This window comes from Sturnus vulgaris, chromosome 3 (genome assembly GCF_052056855.1).
Source record: "Sturnus vulgaris isolate bStuVul1 chromosome 3, bStuVul1.hap1, whole genome shotgun sequence".
NCBI classification, from domain to species: Eukaryota; Metazoa; Chordata; class Aves; order Passeriformes; family Sturnidae; genus Sturnus; species Sturnus vulgaris.
In genome coordinates this window covers 92,181,331-92,207,583 of record NC_142245.1, presented here as the reverse complement: position 1 = coordinate 92,207,583, position 26,253 = coordinate 92,181,331, and the positions used below count along the sequence as shown (strand labels likewise).

Genomic DNA, 26,253 nt, shown 5'->3' with positions numbered 1-26,253 from the left:
TACTCAAAAAATAAAATTTCTGCAAGATTTAGTGGGGGGTGATTATATATATTTATATATATATTTTTAAATCAGTGACAGAATTGACAGGCAGGGATGACACATATATGCTTAAATGACTGAGACGGGATGCAGAAGGCCTGCACTGCAAGCTAATAGGTATTTTTATTGTTTTTATCACACCAAACAGTGCAAAAACATAAAACACTTCCTGCCCTTCCTGTTGATGTTCTGTCAGTGATGTCACTTACACTCCACTAAAAGTTTCCAGAGCCACATAATTACACCATGCTTACGGAATTCATATTCCCTTCCTCAGGTAAACATCCTGTTTGGAAATAAACGTGGTCTGGATGTCCAGGAGAGCAAAATTCAGGCACAAAGGAAGTATATTTGTAAACACAATCCATTGTTGACCGAGAGAGGGGCTTTTAAAGTACAGCGGAAAAATATTATAACCTTAAAAACAGTACTTCCAGAAATCTGTTTTGAAGAGCGTTCATATATTTGATCTCTTACTGAAAAGGAAATGCAATACAAATTGGGGAATCTGAGCTGTATACAGTCACATAACTAACATTCTTCTTTGAGGCAGCTGTCTAATAGCAAGGAAAGAAAAGAAACACTTAAATTAACCTATTACGTTCCAAGTCTGATTTATTAGGTAGAACCAATTTCTTTTCATAAAACTGTCTTTATTATTTTTAGGTGGATCTGAAATATTTTTTTGCCCGTATCATTTCCTACCAATTCATCTCATCACTCCTATTTGCTTATACCATCCAATTCATTCCTATTTATCTTACACCCCTGATGCAGTTGGGATGTAATTTTGAAAAGTGTTTTTGATAGCCCACAGTTTGCTTGACTTTTTAACATAAGAAGTATGTCTTTATATTTCTGTTATCCAGCATCAGCTGGATAACCCTTTTGGTTGTTCCTGAGTTTTAGCCACATACCCTGCCTCTCTTTAGCTTTGTATCCCTGAGCCACAGGGACCTGCCATAGTGGTGAGTTGGGATGAATGCAGTGAATGCTGATCTTGTGATACTTTGTCTGTTCTTATGTTACATGACTCTGTGCTCATTTACTTGAGAAGTGCAAATCTATTTCTGAGCATTAAAACGTCTGACGTGCAACACCAGATCTATCTTTGGTGTCATGGTGTGTGTCCCTGACCAGTCTAACAGTAACTTCATTCCTCCAAGTTGACAAATCAAACAGGAAAAGTTGGTTCAATATTTTTCCAATTTATTGAAGCTGATTAATAATTTGATAATAAGGGAATACCTCAATTCCAGGTTTCTCTTATTTATCAAAGCTTGACCTAGCTGAGCTCACAGAGAATGATGACTTACCCGTTACATGGAAGTCTTATATAGCAGATTAATTTTTCTCATACCGAACTGAGTTTGCTCTTTTTGGAAGGGGTGGTTGTGTTGAGTGTCAGAATACTGTACTTAAGTCTGCTTAAGACTTCTGTTTTCCTTTAATAGTGTCAGATCTTGAAAACGGTCTTATATGTGGAGTGTGGAGATAACATGAGGCTCTCTGTTTACTACACAGCTGAAGAAACATTTTTCTGTTCGTGCTGCTTTCTGTCTGGAACTGTTAAACTGCTTGTGGGATGGTCCCAATATCATGCCACAGCCAAGCTCAGTGAGCTGGGGAGTTCTGTTCATGGTTTTGGTCCCCTGCCAGTCACAGCAGCAGAGCTGAGTTTTAGAACTGGCTACCTCACCTTGGGAGGGAACCACAGATGATAAAGTTAAGACAGAATATTTAGTATGCAGTTAAATGCATCATTGGCTTTCTGTTCCCTTTCACTGCAGCTTTTGAAGTACTACTCAAAAGTCACATCAAACACCACTAGCTAAGCAGCTGTCTCTCCACACCATGAAAAGCAAAGGCTGAAAGCACTTTGCATGACCACCTATTCTGCCTGCCTCCTCCTAGCCCCTCAAATTTTATTCCTGTCCATGCCATTGACACAGCTCTGCACACAGCCACCACCCGTTTCTACAATGTACTGTGTCTTTTCATGAGATCAGATATTTGAATGAGGCTCAGCTCTCAGTTTTAATCTTACTATCACCTTTCTGTTAAGAGCATGTAAAACCATAAATGGACAGAAGTTGTCTGACAAATCCTAGTACCAATTGTCATGGTGAACAGAAAAGAGTATTACCAAGTTATGGAGTCAGCTAGAAAACAAATGAAAACAGTGTACCTTAAACATGAAATTCTGTTATTTGGAAGCTAATTTTGTTTTTTCCAGACTTCATTGTATCAGTAGTTCATAGTTGGTGCTTGTTTGTTTACATCCTCTTTCTCTGTAGATAAAACAACAGAAGAGGGAAATGGTAGGACAAATTTCTCTTTGTGTGTACTTTTACTGAAGTTTTGTCATCAATTGTGTGCAAAAAGTTATAAAATTAATCTCTTCCAGGACATAGTTTAACTTTTAATAATAATTTTCAGTAAAAATACTTCTATAAAATTTTTCAGCTTGTGAAGATTTTGGTTTACTTATTCAATTATTATCTTGGTATATATCTTCTTTATTAAAAGTTTGGTTCTCTAGTGAAGTGCATGGAGGTTTTCAAGACCTATGCTAGTTACTTTTGTGCTATTCATAAATTTTGTATGCAGAAGTATGATATTTGCATTCCCAGCATTTGCATTCGTTGCTATTTAAGAGTGGGCACGTAGAATTGAAAGCATTGACCTGTAAGTACTTGTGAATAACTTAAGTTCTGTGTTTTTTCCCTTGATACACAAATGAAGGTGCATATCAGCACTGTTGGGAATAAATAGTCTGGGGTCACTTCTAATGCCATCTTCTAGTTAATTATTTAACACCTTTAAACAAGACACTTCAAATATCTTATGCATTGGGGTTTTCTTGTATCTGATTTTTATTTAAACAGATTTTGTGAACTAAAGTATGTGCAACTGTAAAATTAGTTTCACTTTTTTTGTGATAGGAGAAAATGTCTTGTAGGCAATTTGCAGCGTGATTCATAAAGATGACTTGTCATTGTCTCTTGTTTGCTCTTCTATCACCTATTCTACATTAAACTACTTAAATATTTAATGCTTTCCCTTTTTTTCTCTCTGATAGCATGGAGGAGTCTATGTAAAAAGAAGTGCCAAATTCAATGAGAAAGAAATGAGAGAGAAGTTGCGGACCCAGATGAAAGCTGAGACTCCAGTAAGCTTATACCTTCCTTCTCATTTCTTTGACTTTTTTAATGGCAAAGGCTTGTTGGAGAAAAGAGCCATGCCCGATATCCACAAACTACTAAGATGGTAATCATGGATTTGTTTTCTTTCTGTGTTTTTACAGTTACTTTCTGTGATTGGAGTGATACCTCTGATTAAACTGAGGAAAAATTGACTGGTTCTTTACGGTTGACAGGAACTTCAAGATCCTCTCTGTAGAGGACAAGGGGGATCTGGACTTAGAACATGAACTATAATACCTTCCTTGAGAAAGCACTGTTTCAAAATAGAAATCCTGTGTTTCAAAAGACAACATTTTGACTACTGTATGCTTGTCAGTGACTGATACACTCGACTTCTAAAAGTCAAGAACCTTTCCTACCAAATGTTAATTAGTCATCACAATGATCAATCATTTTAATGGCAATGACATCTTAGAATTGAATAACTTTGTGTGCTATGCCTGGAGGAGGGAAAAAAACCCAAAACAAACTCTTGATAATTTTCTATTTGAAGAATGACTGTTACTGCCAAGTGACTTTTCTCATGACTCCCTGTATGGTTTGTGGCTCAGTGGTTAGAATCACTGTGCTTTGCTTCCATTACTTGCTGTGCATTAAATTTTTTTCTTCCTTTTTGGCCAAGCTAAAAAAAAAAAAACAACAAAGCAAGCTTTGATATAGAACAGTTAAACTTCCATTTTATTTAAAATTGTGTTATTGGGACTTAGATTCCCCATAGTGTCAAAACTTTTATAAGCTGAGACTTGGGTAGAAAGAGTTCATGGGTTGTTTTGACATTGATAATAGTATTTTTTTTTTCCTTTGGAGATAGTGAGTTTATGTTTGTGCATGTGTCTGTATTGAAAAGTAAATTGACCTTGTGCTTACTGAGAGGCTCAGATGAGTAAAGTGTCCCTATTTCAGACAGTGCTCAAACTCATTTTGTCTTCAACTAAGATTTAACATAATTTTTTTGTTTTAATTAAGTAAAGAAAGTTCCAACTGTTAGCATATAAGTTAGGCCAGAAATAATTACAACAACTAAACAGTATCTAATCAATGAGGTTCATGGAGAACATGGTCATGTTCCGTGTTGGCAATCTGTGCCCTCATTACCAGGGAGGGTCCTGGGATGTGAAGAGTTTGTGTTGCCTCATTATTTGCCAAATGTCAGTGGTAAAGATTCTACTTCCTGTAAAACTTACAGTGTAATGGAATAAGTAAAGGCTGCTTGCAGGATGTATGAAACATACCTGTAGTCATCCCCCTAAGCAGAGTACTGGTTTAATTCATTTTAGTTAGTCTGGATGAAATAAGCCAGCAAGGTGTTTTCCTGCATAGGCCCGTGGTATTCTTGCTAGCTAAAGAGACAGGTTCTGTTTGAGTCTGGCTTTCTGGCTTCCCTCTGCGCCCCCTAAAAAGCAGGGGTTTGTTGTTATTACAAGGTTTTCATTGTGATAAGAGTCTTAATTCAAAGTCTATGTTAAATTAATCTCCTTTATAAAAATGTCTATTTTTCTTTTAATACAATCTTGGGAAGATGTGCCTAGAAACTCGTCTGATTATGTCCTTGGAAACCTGCAAATGGTGTTCAGCCTTGCTGCAGCGTGGCATTCTAGCACAGTTGGAATGTGAGGAGAGGTTTAAGCATAAAGCTTTTCTTTACAGATATAACTGCTGTGGGTTCTGCTTTCCATGTGGTTAGTAAGTGAAACAAATCCAAAATTCTTTGTTTGTGGAATCATCTTTCTTCTCCCTCCTGAGTTGTGTGTAGATTAAAAGCCTATACCTAACCTATCAAAGCTAATGCCTTATAAATATGAGACCACTTGGGTACACTTACTTTTTGCTGCAGTTTAACTCGCTGAGAGTTTGGTGGCATTGGAAATGAGCACAGACATGCATACCAGGCAGTTGTTGCTGCCATTTGCCTTATATTGTCAGGTTTTGCAGTATAGAAGAGAAATAAGTGTAATTGCTGCAGAAGTTAATTGTTTAAAATCTCTTGGTCAAACCAGATAGGGAGAGACATTTAAATTTACAAAACCAAAGTTTTCAAAAGCCTATTTACTGAGGCAAATGTTTGCATCTGCAGGAGTATAAGACACAGGCCATTGAGCTGTCATTTGAGGGAAGACTAAACTTCTTTTAGCCCATTTTATCTGAGAATTTAAGTGTAGATGCTATTAAAGGACCTTTAACCTACAGTAACTGCTGTGAGAAGAACATGATAACCTGTGTCCTTATTGCATTATTCTTGCAGTTCTGAAACTTAGCATGACATTTGCAAGCAACCATACTGCTTTTAAAACTAAGACATTTTGATCAAGTATGCCCTGAACTCATCAGCTTCATGCAAAAATAACTAATCTATGACTCTGGAATTTTCATGCGCTGTATGCTACAGCTCAGGGTGGGCTTTCAGTTCAGTGGGCAGCTGGTGTAGCTTAGTCATTCTATGTGTACATGGTAGAGTTCTTTCTTTAATGTAGTGCTAGAGATGGGCTGGCCTTTCAGCTGCTCAGGAAAGATTTATATACCAATAAAGAAGAGATGGACGGGAATCTGTGTTAAGGGTCACGTTGTTATTTGCAATTTCTCTCCACATACAATTTAAACAAAAGAATCCAGATGATTAATGCTCAGTCTGTCTGGAGCCATCCCTTTTCCCGTTAAGAAACTGAAGATGTGTAGAAAGACAGAACCAGTCTTCTGTTCTCCTTAGCATAGTAAGCTCTTTACTGCTTCACTGTGGACTTGGTTTTGGGTTTTTTTTTAATGACAAGTAAATTGGAGTGTAAGTGACAGGCAAAGTAAGGCTGACTCTTGGCCTCTTACATGCACAGTATGATTAGTGCTCTGCTATGTCTCCTTTTGTGTAGACATCAGTGGGCTGTATAATTCCCCTTGCTCACTTTGTCTTATGAGTTCCAGCCACCTGTCTGATATAAACAACCCCTTTTCCTGCCCTCAGGTCCACACTTCTTCCCAGATGCAGCAGACTGAAACACTGTTGCACCTGTGTTTTCTTAGTGGGGATCTTGAACTAATATGTTTCTTACTTATTTCTGGAAGTCACATTGCTTTTCAAACTCCCATTGAATTATACGCTTGAATGGTGCACTATTGGGACTTTTGTTGATAAGATTCACTCAAGATGATGTGAGTTGGTTTAAAATGCTGTAAAATTTGACTGATTGCTAACAAATTGCAATCTTATGTCTTGTTGTGCGAGCAGAGACTGTCACAGTGTTTAAAGAACGCTTTTGTGTTAATGTTGTTTTAATGTAAGCCATAGATGAATGTAAGTCCAATGAATGGGTATCCAGCTGTTACTTGATATGCTTAATCTACTTGATTTATAAAGAAAGTTAACTCTTCTGAACAGCATCCTATTCAATTTGATAACTGAAAATATCACTTTTTTTTTTTTTAAATCATGCATCGGAGGTAGGAAATCTGCATTCTGAGATGTGGGATTTAACCCTGTACAACCAATATTTAGCTGATTAGTGTGTTTTTTGGTTTTGTCATTCATTCACTCGTAGAATAAATCATTGTCATGTGAAGAAATGCCAGTCAAACAATAGAAACATAGAGGGTACAGATTCATTCATGCAACTGCTATGGGTTTAATGTAATAATTTTGTGATATAGTTACTAATTTGCAAATCCTTGACAATTTTAAATCATGGATGTCCTTGCCTGCTTTTCCCACATAACTTTCTGTATTTTGTTCCAATTATATCAGATAGGCTTTCTCATACCATATTCTTTTCAGTTATTGATCTGTGTGATAATGTTTCTCATCCAGTTCACTAGAAGCATACTTTCTAGGCAGAGGTCTAAATGGATGCAGATATGAGTCTGTCTAGCTGTCAGGATACAATAGTAGTAATAATAATATTAAAATTAGGCAAGTTCATAGTTTAAGACAATTTTTAATTTTGTAAATTAAAATATTTGTTTTCCCTTTGTAACATGAGAACAGCACAGTAAATGTAAGATACCTTTAGTCAGTAGTTACCACTTCTTGATGCCCTATGTTCTTCTATAGAGTAGCATCTACTCCCTTCAGGACATTCTTCAAAGCCCTTGGCCACCTTTTCTTGCTGTATGTTTATGGTTGTTCTGTATTCCAGGGACTCTGTGTTGCTTTGCTGCTTTCCCCTGCTCCACCCCTACCAGCTCAATTTGTGGCACTCTGATCTATCTCAGGGACTTTCTCAGCTGCCCTATCTATCCCCTCTCCAGAAGCATGGCCCCCCTTTAGTGCCATTGCTGTTTCTTTTTGCCTGTGAGACCTTGACGGTGCTGGGCAAATGAAGCATTACTGTTCGGGAGAATGCAGTTACTGTCTTCCATTCATTTCATTTGTGGGTTGTGGCAAGTGTGACATTGCACTGGGGACTCTTCAGGTAGCCCCTGATTGGCAAAATGCAAAAGATTTGCATCTTTTATTTTCTGGCTCCAACAAGAATCAGTAGGGTTCTACTACATAAATCCTGATCTACTCCTTCAAGCTTTCAAATTGATGAGAGGTGCCAAGTTTATTGACACCCACCCATTCCACAGAAGGAATCAAAGTACCACGTACCTAACATAGGGACCTATTGCTTGGGTTAAAATTGGTGTCTCAATGAATCAGGGACTGTGATAATCCAAAACTGTCACTGCCATTTTGAACATGACCACTGTATTTTGCAGCAATAAAGCATGTAACTTTTATGTAGTTAATTGTCCTAATTGAAAAATCTGAATTAAAATGGCCTAAACTGCAGCTAGTGTTTCTAGGCAATTAAAATGTTTCTACAAGTTCTTATGCTAAGTTCAGGGGAGCTTATTTAGTTATTAAAGTCTTAGAGACTTGTAGTTCTTACAGTCTTTGGAAATAGTGCTTAAGGATTTAACTTCTGCTGCCCATGATGGGAGAAAAGCCAGTCATACAAGTGGTTCTGGTAGGCTGAACTGTACAGGCAGGATACTTTTGTCTTATGCAGGACCATATGTGAGTATAAATAGGTCATCTATTTACTTTCATTAATTCTACTGTTAATACACTCCTAATGAGCTATATAATAGGTTATTATATGCTGAATTTAAAGCAGAGACTACTTCTCTGTCTTGTTGGTATGCTTTCAACTCAGAGATATGCAGATTCTGGTCAACAAACTTGTTTGGCTGCTTGTGTATTTAGAGGTTTACTAGAATAAGTAAAGTATAATTTCAGTCCCTGGTATGTATTACACATAGGACTGGAGTAAGTAGATACTATTCCCTGTTGTGTAATCAGCTTTTGGAGATGATTATCTGCTTTGAAGACCAGGAGCAACATTGCCTGCTTCTAAATGCTGAGCTGTGTACCAAGAATGGTGTTCCTGTCCTGTATGCTTCACCTTCTTTGCTCTATGACCTGTTACAGTCACTGTATTACCCTTTAGAGCTGAACAATGGAGTCTTTAATGAGGGTGGAGGGGTAGAACTGGAGCACCTAATCTTGAAGCATCCAAATGACAAGATTTGAACAATGCATTTATGAAAAGAAAAAAAATGCATCTGGATTTGAATATTATGTCCTTTCCAGTTACCTCTGAAAAGTTTTACTTAGTCACTTAAATATCTCAACATTATACTTTATAGATGAAAGGTATAGATGACTGGGGGAAGTGTGGACCTCTGGGTCTAAGGATTCCTGTACCTGTCCCTGCACTTATGCTGCTGTTATATATGAAAAAGTAAGCACCTTGACTCTTAAACCTATTTTCTTTTGTTCCCTTACCACCAAATTGATGTGCATCTTGGATTTCTCTTGATCCTTGAACATTCTTGGACTTCGTCTGCCTCTGCAGTCTGCCAGTTTCCCCATACATACTGTGACAAGTACAGTCTTTCTCCTAGCTCTCTTTACTGACAGCGGTTTTGCTATTTTTAATGCTTATTTTCTTTTTTTTTTTTTTCCCTTGTCAGGTTCTGGGCTATATACTCAGTTCTCCTTTTTCTTGATCTTCAGTTGGCTTCACTGGTTGGCACATTCCCTAGATTCCTTCCCACCTCTGCATTTTAGTGCATCTTTCAACCTTCCTCACTGTGAGGTGATTCTGGAGAGGTCTTTTGCTGGGGCTTGCCTTTTGGCATTCAGCCCTTTGTGTAGCTGTTCCTCAGTAATTAAGTGCAAATACCAGCACACTCTGATGTTTTGTGGGCCAGAAGCACAAAGTTGCATTCCTGTGTGTCTCTTTTTGAGTTTTTATTTAACTTTGTATCTTTATGTGATGTGCACTCCCAATTATCAAAGTCTCTGTTTAATCACTGATAATATTCCTTGGATATTATCAGTATTGTTTTGTAAATCCATTAGCTTACTTTCTTTCAAATGTTTCTTGAGACTGCTTTCTGCAAAGTTAATAAATTAAATATTTACAGTAGGCATTTTACTATGAATGTGTCATGTTCAACTCTATAGCAGTTATCATTTGTGGCCATAGTTGCTTCTGCAGATGAGCCCCCAGTATGAAATTTTCACTGTTTAAGTGATGTTTTGCATCAGCTTTGTTTGTAGGAGATTATGCAAGACACACACACACACACACACACACACACATACAAAGAAAAAAAAACAAACAAAACCTCTCTGTTCTGTTTCAAAAGATAATGGAGAATTGTCAAATTTGACTGCTTCTATTAGGTACATAATTTTACAGTCAGATATGCAGATAGTTAGGCAACCTTTGCCTGTGTAGTGATTTGAGAACCCATAGATAGTTTGGTGCTGAACAGCCAAGCAAATGAATTTACTTGGGAAATCTAACCTTGCTTAAAGGAATGTGACTTTAAAGTCCAAATTACACTGAACTATGAGTTTGAGTTCATAATATATTTAATATCTAATTCAGTGAGAAACATAGAGGCACATAAGACCTATCATCATTTTAATTAATAGTATTTCTAGTAATTAATGACTTACTGTATATTTCAGCATAAGGAAGGACTAGAGGCAAGATCACTATTTAAAAAAACTGGTCACTTTGTGATGTATTTGTCTGTCTTTTCAAAATCTCTTAAAACCGATACTGTTATTGATATCTGATGCTCCTGACTTGCTGACTTCTGTTGACACATGCTATCTCCATTCCTAAATCACATGGAGTATTTTCTGTGGTGTATTTTCAAACAAAATTATTTTGAACCTTGAACAGTAAGTTTCTTAGACCTAAGGAATTTTATCTCAGGTATCCTGATTTTCTTTTGATCCTTAAAATAGTCAGTGGTGTGAGCTAAATAAAATATGGACCTATAAAGTGTTGATAATTTCTGTAAAAGCAGTCAGTTTACATTCATTATTCACTTGTCTGTTTTGTTTCTCTTTTAATTCCACAGATGTATTTAGTGATTTTTCCAGAGGGGACTCGTTACAATCCAGAAATACCAAAAGTCATTGCGGATAGTCAGTCATTTGCTGAAAAGGAAGGTGAGCAAAAACAATTTTGAAGGAATTATTTTGTTAAAGTGTTAATATATATAAAATTACTACATAACATGAAGATCATCTCACCTTAACTGGACTTTTAAACCTGCATGATTGGTATTTAAAGTTTAGAATAGTATAAACTACTGTTTCTCTTGCAGAGTAAGATTATAGTTGTTAATATACAGACATTTCATGCATTTCACAATGCATAATAGTAACAGTTCTCCAGAAGGCTCAACTGTAGTTCTATTTATAGCTGTGTATTTACTCATTTTCTTGCTCCTCGAGGTTGTAAGAATGGTCTACGCTGAATCAGGGCACTGGTCAGTCTAAGTTGATACTGTAGCTCCAGTTACAGTTGTTAGTTGATATAAGGAATATTTTGCATAGAGGTTGTTGTGCCTTAAAAGAAAGTCTTCCATCATTTCACTTTTAATTAGTGTTAGTAGTCCTATGGCATTTTGGTTTTGTTCCTCTCTCACCTTCCAGTCTCACTCTTCCTTGGTTGAGCTTTATTCTGGAGTTGCTTTTATTGTTGGCATTGTCTCTATAAGCACAGATGGAATTACTTCATCTTCAGAAAGGCTTGCAAAAAACCCAAGAGTCCCAAGATTTTTCGTATTTTCTCACATCATATGCACATAAACTTTAAATCCAACAGTTCAGTGAACATGTTTCCTGATGTTGTTTTTTCCTGTTGACCAAAAGTGAAATGATTCACTCTAAAAGTAAACAAAGAATAACAATTAGGTCTGGTAAATTCATCTCTGTGACACACTGAAATGAATTCACAAGTCTGTGAATCAGCCTGTTGATATAATCAAGCTATTAAGTATTGTTAACTCTTGTCCAAAAGGATATATGCTTTTCTTCTCCTTGGGAAGAATGGAATTTGTTTGCGTGTAAGAGCAGGAGAGCTGAAGTCATAATGTATTTGTTCATCGCTTCAGTTTCCTGTCGGAAATGAAAGTCAAATGTTTCATTTAGGTTGGTGGTTCTTTGAGAGTTCAGAGGGAGGGGGCTGCTTGATAGGGGTTTTTTTCTTCACCTTCTTTTTCAGGGAAAAGGCTCTCATTGTTTTACTATTATTTTATTTCACCTTTTAATTATATCTCTGCAGTCTGCAAAACAGTAAAGCTCTGCTTGTGTGCTTTCAGATCACCTGTTTGTTTCTTCTACTGTTTTTCTCTCCAGTACTAGTCTGTTTTTATTTTGCAACAATTACTCCTTTTAAAAACTCTCACGACAAATAATTATTAAACAAGAAGCATCTCCAATTCTGTTGCAGACTGCTCTTGATCTCCTTCTCCCCACTGCTAAATTCTTTTGTTGTTGGCCTCTGCCCCACTTTTTATGTGGGGAGAATGGGAAGCAGTCTGTGCTCCCCTGGGACCCTGCTCCCCTGCATGTCCACACAGGGACACAGGATACTCATGGGAACTGGAGCATCCCTCGTGCAAGTGTGTTGAGAAGCAGGGGCTGACACTGAGAGCAGAACCAGACCGTTCTGGAGGCTGAGCCTGGAGCACGTACCAGTCCAGGGCACATCCCAGCACGCTGGGAACTGTGGGGATGGGGAGCTCCATGTGGCTGCTGGCAGGATGTGATTACAGCTCCCCAGGGCCCCACCCTGCTGCTGTGCAGTGCTGCTGGCCCTGGCTTGTGGCTTGTCCTCAGCAACCCCAGTGTCCCCACAGTGCTGGCTGGGTGCTGGGGCTGCAGTGTGGGAGCCATGGCCACGGGCAGGCTGAGCGATGGCCGTGCTCCCTGGGACACTGCTGAGCTCGGTCAAAAACACACCTTGCCATGCCTGTCCAAAAGATCCAGGAGACTTAATTCCTACACTTTCAGAAAGGGTAGTAACACTCAGTAGTTCTGCCAGTCACAGTAATGAGGAGAATATACTGTAACCTTTGGTTTAAATAAAATTGCACTTCATTCTTTGGGTATATAATAAAGTCTAATAATTTAGTCTTCTTAGTAAATTTGTTACAGAGCATGGTGCTTCAGTGTGGCTTACCAACATGTAGGGGAATTTGTTTGTTTGTTTTGTAATTCAAAATTATTTTTTATCCCTATGTTTCTGCTCAGTTTTATGTTGAGAAAATGCTCCAAGTGTAATATTGGGGAAAAGTGGTTTAATTAAGAAGAGTTAAACAAGTAACCCATGTTAGAACCAGAGCTATTATCCCCAAAGATAACAAAGCTATTCCTAGAGCACAAGCATAACTCAATGTTTATGATGTTGTCTGAAATACTAGTTTTGACATTAGTGTTTGTATATGTTTTATTAGTTTTGCAGAGAGGAAGTATAAAAAGGTTTTTCTGGGATTTTACTTTTACTCCTCATGAGCTGCATCCTCTTCTAGATAAGATTCATTGATTTAGGAAGAATTCTTGGGCTGAACTTCATTACCTGCTCTTACTGGGACCAGTTGATGAGCTGCATCTCATATCTTGATATTCTTTTTAAATTTTGCATACAGTTACTGGCTCTTTACAGTTGGTCCTAGGACCAGTTCAACAAAAAGAAATTTAAAATTAATTTTTAAAAAGCTGGTATTGACATACTGTGAAGTATTGTGGCATTGCTGATTTCAGCTATTACGTGTTCACTCATTGATTTGAGTATTTAAATAAATCTTAACTGTCTATGAATAGGATGGAAGGATATCAAGTAGCAAAAAAAATTAAGCTTGAGGTAGCCCTTGAAAGAGAGGCGACATTTTAAAATACCGATAATAATTCGTGTTCCTGTTTGTTTTGTCCTAGGGCTTGGGTTCTATACAAAATTCTGGTTTCTAGCAAGAACAGATGGTTTTCTTCTTTATGAAACAAGCAAATCAAACACACAGCGTGGGTCCATTATAAATTCTGTCCACTGAATTGTATTCAGTGAGAATTAGCAACAGAAAGTTGATTACTTCAAGGAATACTGATTTTCTGGTGATGAACTGAGAATGTTGTCATCTAAGGGCAATGCTAGTGCCTCCAAAAACTGAAGGGTTACTCACATCTTTTACAAGTGGCAGAAGATTCCCCCCAGATCAGCTTCTTACCTGGGATAGAAGGTAGACTCAAGATATGTTTGTTTGATGGTATTAGGAAAGAAACTTGTTGACACTTAAAAATGAAAGCAAAAATGACGTGTCTAAAACTAAGCTGTTTGGTTATTTGTAGTAGGATTGATTCAGGAGTTAATCATAGAACAAGTTAAATTTTGTGGAGTTAAGAAAATTAATTCACTATTTATATTTTTTGGCCAAAATAACAGTATTTGCTGGGATTGTACAGTTCCAACAAGCCACATAAGCCACATGTTGCCAGAATATCAGATGTAGACGTGTTGGATTTTCTCATTTCTGGTGGAGTCTTCCAAGCTAAGGGCATATGTGCCATGTAGCTGGATTTGATACACCTGGTTGTCCTCTCCTGGCACAAAGTAGGTGCCTGGGTGAGATGACTCCAGCAGTTGCTACCAGGATGGGCTCTCCCTCCATGTTTCAGTCTGGTTGGTGACTCCCATGTTTCTAATGGTACATCTTGCAACATTCCCATAATTAAGTAGTTCTTCCTCTGCTCTCTTGAAAGAACTAAGAATATGATGGCATGGGTTTTGCCCCTTGTCTTCTGAGCTTTTGCATTCCAATTTCCAGTATTTAAGCATACACTCAATAGTTGAGTTTGCTTTTGTTTTCCATTGTGTGGGAGTAGTCAGCCAACCTGGTTCCTGTCATCAAAATCTGATGCAGTTATTCAGTCAGCTTACATGTTGGTGATACCTTTCAGGCTCTCTTCCATGGCTTTAGACGTCATAAAAGTGCAGGATTTCTTCCCCACTAGTCAGTGAGCTTGAGTTGCTAAGTCCAGTCTTAATGTGTACGTGGCACCCATATTTCTATAGGGATTAACTAAGCTTGTCATAATAATAGAAGTGATAATTTTTTTGGATCTATTTAATTCAAACTGTATATCTTTTAAGCCTGGGTCTTTTTAATGATATTGGACTATAGAGAAAAATGTCTGTAAACCCTGCAAAATATATGATTGCTATTTCTTGTGCCAGCTTCTGGTAAGTATAAAATTTATTTCATTTGTATGTCGCAAAAATATCTCTGTGTAGATTTCTTATCATTTTGTAGGAGTCAGTCATAGAATTATAGAATATGCTGTGTTGGAAGGGACTCATAAGGATCATTGGGTCTGAATCGTGGTCCTGCACAGGATACCCCAAACACCACAAATTTCTTTGGTTTAGTAGAATATAAGTTTTATCAAAATGTTAATAAATGGCATTTTAAAAATTTGAAAATAAATAGAAATAATCCAAAGCCCTCCTACTCCTAATATTACTAACTCTGGAAAGTCAGAGCCAAAGGGATGAGAAACTTCTTAAATTTAACTTGGCTTGTTTTTGCTGAATGAAGACAAAACAATCTTCCCTGGTGAAAGGCGTTTTTGGAATTTTGTATTAATGCTTAATTTCTAACAAAGGTCATTTCATCAAGCAAACATTTAAGGTATGCATTTATTATCCCCTTTGGTTTTATGCAGAAAAGTTGCTAATGTAAATATTTTTTAATGCTAAGTTTATCTTGACAAATATGCTTTCTGCTAAGATATTTGTGTATGCAGGATATGCTTATCTCAAAAATTGTTTTACAGATCATGTAAAAAAGAGGTATTTCATTGGAGCTAATTGAAAATGTTTCCCTTCTAGATCTTGGCATTAGTTTTCAATTGTATTCTGAAGTAATTCAAAGTATTCAATATCCATAAAAGTTATTTGGAATTGTCTATAAAGAAAATAGATTTTGGTGGTATTTATTCTACACTTTCATGAAAGCAGGCTTGATCTAAAAGTGCTCAGTGAGATGTGGACAAAGAATATAGTTTTAAAAATGAGTAAGTTATGGACCCTGAGTAGCATTTGAGATGGATCATTGAATGAAGTAAGGGTCTGTGTTATTAAAAGTTATCCTTAGGAAGTTAAGTTAGGAAAACAAGGAGCTACATTGTAGGTATTCTGTAGATATCCATGGTGGAAGAAAGTGTATGAATGTGTTGTGTCTCCCATGTCTTGCTGGTCCTACCCTTCCTGAGGAGATTTAGTTGCATTTCCTATATAATTTAGTTCATGGTAACAGAAAAACACTTCCTACTAGTGCATGCAGTTTTTTAATACGGCTGTCAGCTGAATCCTGTTTCTGTAACTTGATGGAATACTGGCATCCAAATAGGTGAGCTCTCCCACCATTTGTTATAAGTCTAACTATGGACTCTGATTTCAATATGTAAAGCTCTGAATCACTGGAGGCATTCCAGAAAGCTGGTGGGAACTCAAGAGTTGGGTGAGTACTTGGGACACTGCACGTAACTGCAGAGCTTTCTGTCTAATATCTTCACTGCACACACATTCACATGAAAAAGGAAAGATCTAATTGGTAGTGAAATCAATTCATTGTTTTTCACCCTGGCTTCAGTTTTTGTGTACTTGAAAGTTCAGTTTCAAGTACATGGTTTCATGGGAAGGGGAGAGAGGTGTGGAGACCTCAAACTAATTCTGACAACCTCTTTCTGTGAGCAAATAACTTTTGTTCTTGAAATGTAGTAATGCTAATGTAATACACATAGAGTATTCCGAAATTAAAGCTGAGAATTTTTACTGTTCTCTTTTTAAAATTTGGTGTGTAGACATCAGGGGTAAAAATACAGCTAACAAAGTCCAACTCTGAAAATGTGTATGGCCTGCCTGTACTGAACAGCTCTTTAAATTTTTGGCTTGGATGAAGGGAAGAGGATGGCAATCTTCTACACAGAGTTGTACTTAGCTACGATTACATGTTACTTCACCCTGATGAAGTTAGATAAATTATGTTTTGTTTAGCGTCCTTTTGTTATTTTGTGTTTAGATGAAAAATTCAGTTCTATAGATGTTAATGATTTGGGGCTTTGCACTTGCCAAAGCAATTATTTTATTTCATTCGGTTTTCTTGCAGACTTTCCAAAGTAATTTCTGCATCTCACAATAATGTAGTAAATGGATGATATTTGAAGTATCATTGCTCATCATATTTCTTCAGATTTTCAGATTTTCTTTTTTTTTTTTTTATGTCTGTCATTCAAAAATTAGAAGAGCAAAGCTATGGCTTTTTAAGGTAGAACATTACAATATTAGTAGTATCTAGTTCATTTTCTTTGGCATTTAAAATAAAATCTCATGACCTTAAATACTTTGACAGAGGTTCCTAACTGTATTGCACAACATTAAAAACAGTTTAAGCACAGTGTGTTTTGTGAATTGGATGCAGGCTGCTTGCCAAGGTAACTATACTGTAACTACTTGGATTTAAATTCTGTTATGTTGATTTTAGCAAAGATCATAAGTAATTGCAAGAATATGTGGTAGTGTTTTTATAAAACAGATTCTCTAAAAGTATGTGCTGAACTGATGTTGCTGCATGTTTATCATTCACTGTAGTATTTCTGAATAATGGATTATGGACTTTATTGATTTAGATGCATACTCACAGTGTACTTAAATTAGCAAGAGTTCACTGACAACATGTGGAATAGAAGTGGCTTATTCTACATTTGCAATTCACAGATTGTCATCGACCATCCTCATCACCAGAACTGGCCATGGATGAAAAAAAATCAGCAGTTAATAATCATTGATACCTCACTTAATAATTTTTCTAGATGATTCAATTCTCACTGAATTTTCCCTTTTCCTTCCTCACAGTAATAGTTTGGTGAAGGGGAAGATGAGCTGGGCAGGAAAGGAATGACAGTGTTTTTAGAATATGTTTGGGAATTTGGCTCAGCAAGAGTTGTGTGGAGTGTCATGTCCACACTAATATCATTGCTGACACAGCACAGGAATATTCATTGCTTCATTTATAGAGTAAACATTTTGAAACATAACATAATTAGCTTTTTGATGTAACAGTTCACAAGCTAAGAAAACACTACCACTATGTTATGCTTCAAAATATTTACATGATCCATATAACATTTTGCATAGACAGTTATCACTATTGCCGGTAAGGCATGGAACAATGGCTTCAGAAGGAATGCTGATAAACAGCCTTTTATCTTTGCATTCAGACAAGGAGAATCTTAGCAAATATTAAGATCAAGATAGTGATTTATATTAAAATTTTCAACTCTTGTGTAGAAACTAGCATTATCTTACAGTGTTCACTAGATACTTTTGTAGTTTTAGATTAATGTATGTTTTACTCAGCAAGGGAGTTCAGTACAAAATCAGAACATAATATATAATCTTTGGAATTGACTTTTCAAGCAGAAAGGTATCAAAAGCCATGCCACAATACTTTGGTTTAGAAAAATTTCCTGTTTACCCCCCCAGTGGATTCACCAAAGGATAGTTCTTTTAAAATTGACAGAATAGTAAGCCAATGTAAAATAGGCTAGAAGTGAAAAACCACCATTTTATTCTAATACTTCTCTGTGAGAAAGATACACATAGAAAAATAGTGAAAAATTGTACATAGCATGCCTTTTTTTTTCTAGAAGCCCTTTCAAGTAAATATGGAAGAGCTGGGTTCAGGTGAAGAAAAGGGTTTGGGTTTATTTGTTTGCTTGTTTTAATTTTGAAAGTCATTGTATATTAAAATTATGGAAAGAAAACCAGGTTTACACTTTTGAGCCCTGTGTGTTTTTATGTTCTTAAGTGTGCTCTAAGTGGCAGTGGTCAACTGAAGTAAACATGGATATGAAATACTGTTGTAAAGACATGTGGAGTGATGTTAAACCTGATGTTCTTGTGTCCTTGACATACCAATCTCTGTGGTTTGGCCTGGAAAAGTTAAAGACAAGAGTTTATTTCTGTCGCTATGAGTTTGTCAGTAGCCAAGTCAATTGCAACAGGTTGTTTGCAGGGAAGCACAAAAGATGTCCTCCTTGGTTTTGGTTCTCAGTGCTGTATTTTCACCCATTGCTGCTAAGTTTTCTGCTCAGATAGTGAGTAGGTTAGGGTTCAGTATGTTCACTAAATTGGTTTGTCCTTGGGAAGTAAAATGCTAGATGAACATTAGGTGTGCTTAAAATTCTCTGTGATTATCTGTGAAATCTGTTTCTGATACAGAATTTCAGGAGATGATTCGTTTAGTGTGTTTAGTATTTCTCAGAAAATTTGCTCTTTTTTTTAACCTCAGTTGGACACACATAAACAGTAAAGAGAAGTGTTGTTTTATCACTCATGAGCCACATTAAAACCATCACTACTTCTAGTGAGAAGATGTAAAATCTTCTTACTGAGTTGTAGAAACCTCTTACTGAGCAGCCTTCCTATTGTTCATGTCCTTTAGGATTTCTGTTTCATCTTCTAATATGTTCAGTAGAGAATAAGCAGTGAATACACATGCACAATCTCTCAACTGAGAATTGAGATTGAGAATAAACCTCTTGTGATTTTGGATGGACATGCTGACATTCCTTGGCATGATGTTCCTTTTGTGAATGTAGTCCAGTTTACTTTCAAACACTGTAATTCTTTTTTATTTTTTTCCCCTCTAGGACTTGCTATATTAAAGCATGTGCTGACTCCACGGGTGAAGGCAACTCATGTAGCCATTGACACAATGAAAGACTATCTGGATGCAGTGTATGATGTGACTGTGGCTTATGAAGGTACTGTGGACCACAAAGGGCAAAGAAAACTGGCACCATCTATGACAGGTGAGCTGAGGCCTGTGAGACATGCTGTAGCCATATGCTTGTCCATATACAGAATCAACTTCAGGTGCTTTGAAATGCTCTGAAGATAATCTCCACAGCACTTCAGCCATCCTACAGCCCCCTGGTAGATCATTGTTCTAGTCACTGGGCCTTACAGAAGTTACCTGTGACGTTCCTGCCCTCTGCTTCCCTGTTCCAGTTCTAAATACAAATGCCCTTTGCAGTTAAAGGGAGCTTGGAGCCATAGGCAGCAGATTCCATTTACCTTAATGTTTCTTCTAGCACTGGGATTTGGCATCTTAAATTCTCTCTCTCTTCCTCTGCTGTACTACATATATGTACATGAACACATGTACATCTAGTTGCTGAAGTGCACGTATTTTAAAGGGAAAATGCATAGCAGTAGTATTTTACTGACAATTTTTCAAATTGCTGCATGCAGCCAGTAATCTTACAAACACTCAACAGCGTTTTATGCAAATAGGCATTACTTGCTTTAGTATTTTAAACCACCTACAGGACCTTCAGAAAATCAGATAGATTGGTTTTACATTCCTTGAGTAATCTAACAAAAAAATATGTTCTGGAGTTTCTGCTGGGAAAAACTCAGGAACAGAGAGCTTCAGAGTTTGCTGTTTATTATGCTTGGTGGTAGACTGATAATTTATACTTAAGTAAATAATTTGCCTGCACTGTTACTGGCGTGCCAGATACCATCTTTCTTTCCATTTGTAGTTGCTGTGTTACTCAGCTGTATCTGTGCCTGATTGTCTGTTGCTGATTGACTAAAAGTGACACTTTTGAGTCTCTTGCACTACCAATACCAAGTGAGAAAAACCGGCTACAGTAGTTTCACAGAGCTCTCCAAACTTTGGGCAAGGGATCAGTGCCAGCTGAGGGACCTGCAGGGAACGTATCTAACTCTCTGCTCCTCAACTCACCCAGCGTCACTGAGACTTGTTCCTTCTGCTGCTAAGAATAGTTCGTAGTGCAGCTGTTTCCATGTTACTTCATTAGCAGGTGTAAGTCCTTGAGTCACATGCACTGCTTCCCAGGTGCTAGTTGACTGGAAGTTCTGGAATTGTCTATTTTTACATTTTCATCCTGTTTAAAATTCTTTTGGATAGGTGAGAGGCAAAACTGTCAGCACTATATTAACTCAACATTTGTATCTACTGTAAAGTCTTAGGACGGTTTTATTTTATGTACATTTTGTTCCTAATGGGAATTCTTTTTATGATTTAAAGTTGGTTTTTTTTAATGCCTTCTGACCCTTTTACAGTACCTTTGGAGACTGAGCAGCCTCCTTCTTGTCCCATCACCCAACCCTTTCTAAGACCCCCTTCAAAACAAATAAAATTGTTTCTCCTTCCCTGCAGCATATCTTGTTTCATGACTTAATTACTAGGCAGTTTCAGCCATTCTCATGCTGAACTTCTCACTGCCTAATGGTTAATTAAACTATTAAAATGTCATTACCTAATGATAAGATGGCAAATGTTCAAATTCCTTACAAGACCTCTTCACCTATTGAACTTTATGGTTTACATGAAGTATGATATAATTATGGAAGGGGAACCAATAAGCTGAATTTCCCTGTTGGCTGTTTTTTGTGTTGGTGTCAGACAGGAATCAGATGCTTTGGGGTGGCCACTCCACATCCAAACTTATTGGAGCCTCCATGGCAGCAGTCCAGGCGAATCTTTCAGCCAGGCTTACTGTTAGGGCTGGGGTAATTACTGGCTCAGCCTTGGGGTAAAAATAAGGCACTAATACAGAATGAAGTGCAGCCAACCAGCTGTTACCCCTTACAGAGCACATAAATTATATATCCATGATAGATCAACACTGAATTCCATGCTATTGTGGCAGTCACATGTATTCCATATAATATAAATTATGTAGATTAAGAACACTTTATGAATTACAGTGTGGAACATAGTTGTCATTCTTTGAGCTCTCCAAACACAAAGTGACAGACAAACAATTTCTGTTCTAAGAGATCAAGATCATTTCACTATTTGTTATGCAGAAGTCCAGCAACTGGTCTGTCAAGAATATAACAAGAATTGAATTAAGCATACTTATGCATTTAACATTTTTTAGCATGATTTCTCTTTCACAGTGCTAAAATGAGTTATTCACACATGAAAAGGACATCTTATTTCATATGAACATTTCATATTTGTGTCAGTGCTGGTTGAGAATTTTGTTTTTCATTCTCATCGGAATAAAATGGCAGTGCAATCCTGGTAATTTTTAAAAGATAAGGTTGACATGTCTTTTTCAATCTAGCAACACTGATTGAAATTTATTGCATGGAAAACAAACTTCTGATAAACACAACTTTACTTGAGGACTTTATTTCCCATACTATGACATTTCCCATGTGAATGAAATCTGAATTCCACACAGATACAGTGTTTCTTGAAATGCATCTTGCTTTCAGTTCTGTAAATCTCAATTCCTCAGAAGAGCCTGTGCCATTTCAGGAAAAACCCATACTTACCTGGGGCATCATCAGCTCTTGGCTGTTCTCTTCAGTAGTGAACAAAGTGTGTTAAGAAGAACATTTTAGTGACTGTGAGGAGTACTAGCACACTTTGTCTGAGAAATTGTGTTAGCAAAATGTGAACAGGAAAAAAATTATGAAGAAAAAGTGAATTGCTTTTTAAATTTTGTAGTATGCAACTTTTAGTCTAAATAGTCTTTCTTAGCAAAATTCAATCTCTTACAGTTTTTTTTAAGTCCGGCAATCTTAAATAGAGTGTTGACTTGCTCAAGAGGATTAAAACACAGCATAGCATAGTAGCAGCTGGAAAATAGACATTTCACCATAAGAACAGTGAATGTCAGATATACCTGATATAGCATGGTGCCAGTTTAGAGCAGGCAAATTATTTAGTATATACTTTCAAATGTGTTGAGCTTTCTGTCACTACTTATGCATGTTAATATTTTTTTGGCACTTTCCAATGGCAAGTTTGTTTTAGGAGACATCAGATTTGATTAGTCTTTGACAGTGACTAAGATCAGATTAGCTTTACACAGGGATGTTGCTTTCTGCTGTTACTTCACATCCAGCTGTAACCAATGGATGGAATTTTTTTCCTACCATTTATTCATTCCCTTTATTACAAGTTTGGATCTTGGTACGTTTATCTGGCAAATGGCAGCCTTTCTAAAACATAGCAATTTCCCACAGGTTTCTCCCCTCTCTCTAGTCCTGAAGATGACTTGTCCATCATTAATGACAGAACATCTTGGTCCTGCTTGGGGAGGACCGTGCTGCTAGGCAGTATTTATGTGTGGTCATTAGAATAAGATCCAAATAATCATATGGGCACTCTGAAAGAACTATTTAGAAGGGAAAAGGAGGAGGAAAAACCTGTGCTGAATTTGTTGATACTGTTTTACTACACTGTCATCAAGTGAAAAGCAGAAATAAGTTTGAGAAGAAAGGATGAGAACATAGTTTTCCCCCTTCTGAATAAATGTGCTAAGCATTCACATCCAGCTTTGTCTGGTGTTAAGGGGCAGGTCTTGTAGGATGTGGGAACTGTTATCATTCTTGCACCTGAAAGAGCATTATGTACACATCTACATCTTTATTATTCTGCCTGAAGGCTTTAGCATAACCAGATGGTATTTATCTGGCCATTGTAGATGAAAGAGCTTGTGAAATAGCAGCATGTGACAATGATAAACACTGAATAAAAATAGCAAGTACATATAGACTCTGTCTTAAAGAAGTCAGAGGAATTCTTGAGAGTTATTGACTCTACTGTATATCAGTTCCAGAACAAACACTTTGAAAGCCTGTGTATGTGTGCATTTCTGAAAATGTGTACATCACTTTGATCAGTATAATGTGAGGAGGTCAGACTGGCCTAACTGCCCATGGGGAAGATAGACTTTTCCAAAAGCTTGCACTTTTGTTAGGACCCAGTTACAAGACTACAAGTACAAGACTACAGAAAATAAAGTGGAGCAATAGAAAACAGTCTTTTCCTAGACTGTGGCCCAAATTTGTTCACATCCATTGTCTCTCAAGGTCAAAAGAATGATAACAAGATGTGTTGAAAGAATTAAAAAGCTAAATTATTAAGCAGATAAATATTAACAGAAGTATAAAACAGTCTAAAGTAAGTTTTATAGTTATGAAGTGATTAATAATCCCTTCAGATCTCTGCTAACTGTCATCTTTTATTGCATAAAAGAATATTGAAGAGTAAATGTAATTTATTTTAGTGGACCCAAAGAAAGGATGTAGGTTAGACCTCAGGCTGGACTTTAGCACTGGTGAAATTTGTATCATGTATACGATGGCATTTTAGCATGTACAGTAAGCCTTGCATCAAAAGCTTGTCATTCTGCATCAGTTCAAGCAGATTTTAAGTAATAATTACCTTTTGTATTTCAATATGTAAAATTTTCATTGAGAAGTTTGGAGGAATTTTGATAACACTTATTGGCAACATACATCTGTGGGGGTTAGATTAGATGATCTCCAGAGGTCTCTTCAGACCCTGAGAATTCTGTGATTCTATGATATTCTATAAGACATTTTTATTTTCAAGAAAAACTCTAGTTTTATTTTGTGCAAAATGTTAAAATAAAACTTATTAAATAACATGATTTCACCAGGTACCACAAGGTAAACTATCACTTAGTTTTAACTGAATACATTTTCACTTGTCCTTCGTAGGACTAGAGCTGTTATTTTAGACTCCCTGTAATTCCCTATTAGAAGTAGTTTGAGTAACATGAAAACCTGTTGGTTAATTTGGAAATTACTTATTCATAGTGGCACTTTCAACACAGATGTGAGCATATATATCAATATTCTGCAAATAAGGACAGCCTGGGCAAATGCAAAGTATCTTAATACTGTAAGAATTAAATATTGTACTTCTAGTCAAAAACCACATGTCACCAAAGAGCAGCATCAGTTTATGGAAGTGTATGAAAGCCTTGATGTAATTCATCAAAGAAAATGAAGGTCAGTCTGTATCCTTGTTTTCAGATGGATAAAGTAGCAGAGATGCTACACATGCTCAAAGAAGTCAACTGTGTTTGGAATTCCTGTAGTTTCTTGTCTCCACCATCAGCCAGTCTTGGGTGCCTAAGGAAGAATGCAAGATTCAGGCAACCCCAAATGTGTCTAACTTTTCCCAAATCATAGACAGCTGTGGGCACTGTATCTGTGTGCTCACACTCCCTTGATGGGGGTAACGACCCTCTGCAGCTCCTTCTGAGCTCCAGGCGTGTGTTCCTCTGATTGCAAACCTGATTATTGTGTATCTCAGTTATTCCCAAACAACTCGTGCTGAAGGTAAGCATTTGTAGTGAATCTATAGCCTCCCTTTGGGAATTTGTGATCTGAAAACACATGGTCCTGAGGAAACCTCTGCTACACAAGAGGCTCTTGAAAGTATTTACACTGGAGATTCGTAAAATTACCCTGCACCCTGGACCTCATGCACATGTGAGAGGAAGCATTCCAGTCCCCAAGCAGCCATTTATTTACAAAGGCTCAAGGAACTCCTGATCTTTATGCAAAAGTGTATCTAAACCCTGAGGATAACAAAAACAACTTTAACTTCTTCACACTGTCAGGTTTGGCCAAAAATATGTTGCTGCTTTGAGATTCTGTGTTTATTTTTGGAGGTTTTATGCATTACAGTCATTTTCTTCTACTCTGTGGTGCTGTTCTCTGTTTATCAAAACAGACTGTCTGAAAGAAAGGCAAAAACATCAATATTAGCAGTACTGGCATAGTTCCTAACAGATCCTAGTTTTTTGCTGTAGAGAACATAGTTTTGAATTGGTCCACTCCTCGTATCTTTTGTTACCTTTTTTTCTTAATTGCATAGTTTGAAAATTTTTTTTCCACTTCTGAAACTTTAAAAATGTTCCAGGAAAGACACAGGTGTCTCCTGAATTTGTCCATTTTCAGTTACCCATAGTGGGATACCCTTTAGATGTAATCCACACACTTAACCTGATCCAGGTTCTGTTCCTGGATCAAAACTGTTGCGCTTTTGTAGGAAACCTCCTGCTAACTCAGCCAACATACAATATTCACATATTCTAACAGACTAGAACAAAGGCCAGAGTGCATCTTTTAGAAATACAGATTAAAGCCACTCAAAGATTGTTTCAATGAGCTTTAATGTGCAAGTATTGTGGGTCTTCATCAGAGACCATCTTGGAACAGGAAGACAACTTACAGTGATTATGCTGCTCTGCATTGCTAATATCAGTGTAGTGAACTATAGATATCATTTTCTAATAATAATAATTTTAAAAGATTCTTTAGATCTCAGCATCTTCAGAAAGATAAAGGCAAGCGATTATTTACCCTTGAATTTGTGGGATTTGTGGAGCTATAGTTCTTACTTGCCATCTTCAGGATATTTTTTTTAAGCTATCATATCCTTCCTTCTGCTTCCCTTCTCCAGACTGAAAATTTGGCCTATTTAATGTCTCCTTGTTTATAATGGAGGTACTTTTCCTCCTTAAATGTTTTAGTTGGTCTTTTCTGTTGCTTTCTCTGAGTCCATTACATCCTCCTTCAGATGCAGAGACCAGAAGTGCACACAATATTTAAAACGTGGATTCATAATCTTTATCTGTAGAGTGACTCTCTTTGCCTTGTTCTTGATGTCCTTCCTCAAGCTACCCAGTATTTGGGGGATTTGGCTGCTGCTGAGAGGATGGTTTTAGGGAAGGGTCAGCAACTCCCAGATTGTAACCACCCATTCCAAGTTATGCATCATGTAATCAGGGTTTCGGTTATTTTTTTCCCCATGTTTGTTTGCACTGAAGCTTGGCTGCCACATTTTCACC

General features: G+C 37.0%; 1 protein-coding gene across 1 annotated transcript in view; it reads left to right on the top strand.

Moving 5' to 3' along the window:
- AGPAT5 (1-acylglycerol-3-phosphate O-acyltransferase 5) overlaps positions 1-26,253 on the top strand; it is a 55,308-nt gene that overhangs the window by 17,501 nt on the left and 11,554 nt on the right. Inside the window, exons 4-6 of the mRNA XM_014869520.2 lie at positions 3,125-3,214; positions 10,605-10,695; positions 19,240-19,401. Of these exons, the coding sequence (XP_014725006.1) occupies positions 3,125-3,214; positions 10,605-10,695; positions 19,240-19,401 (343 nt within the window). The remainder of the gene's footprint in view (positions 1-3,124; positions 3,215-10,604; positions 10,696-19,239; positions 19,402-26,253) is intronic.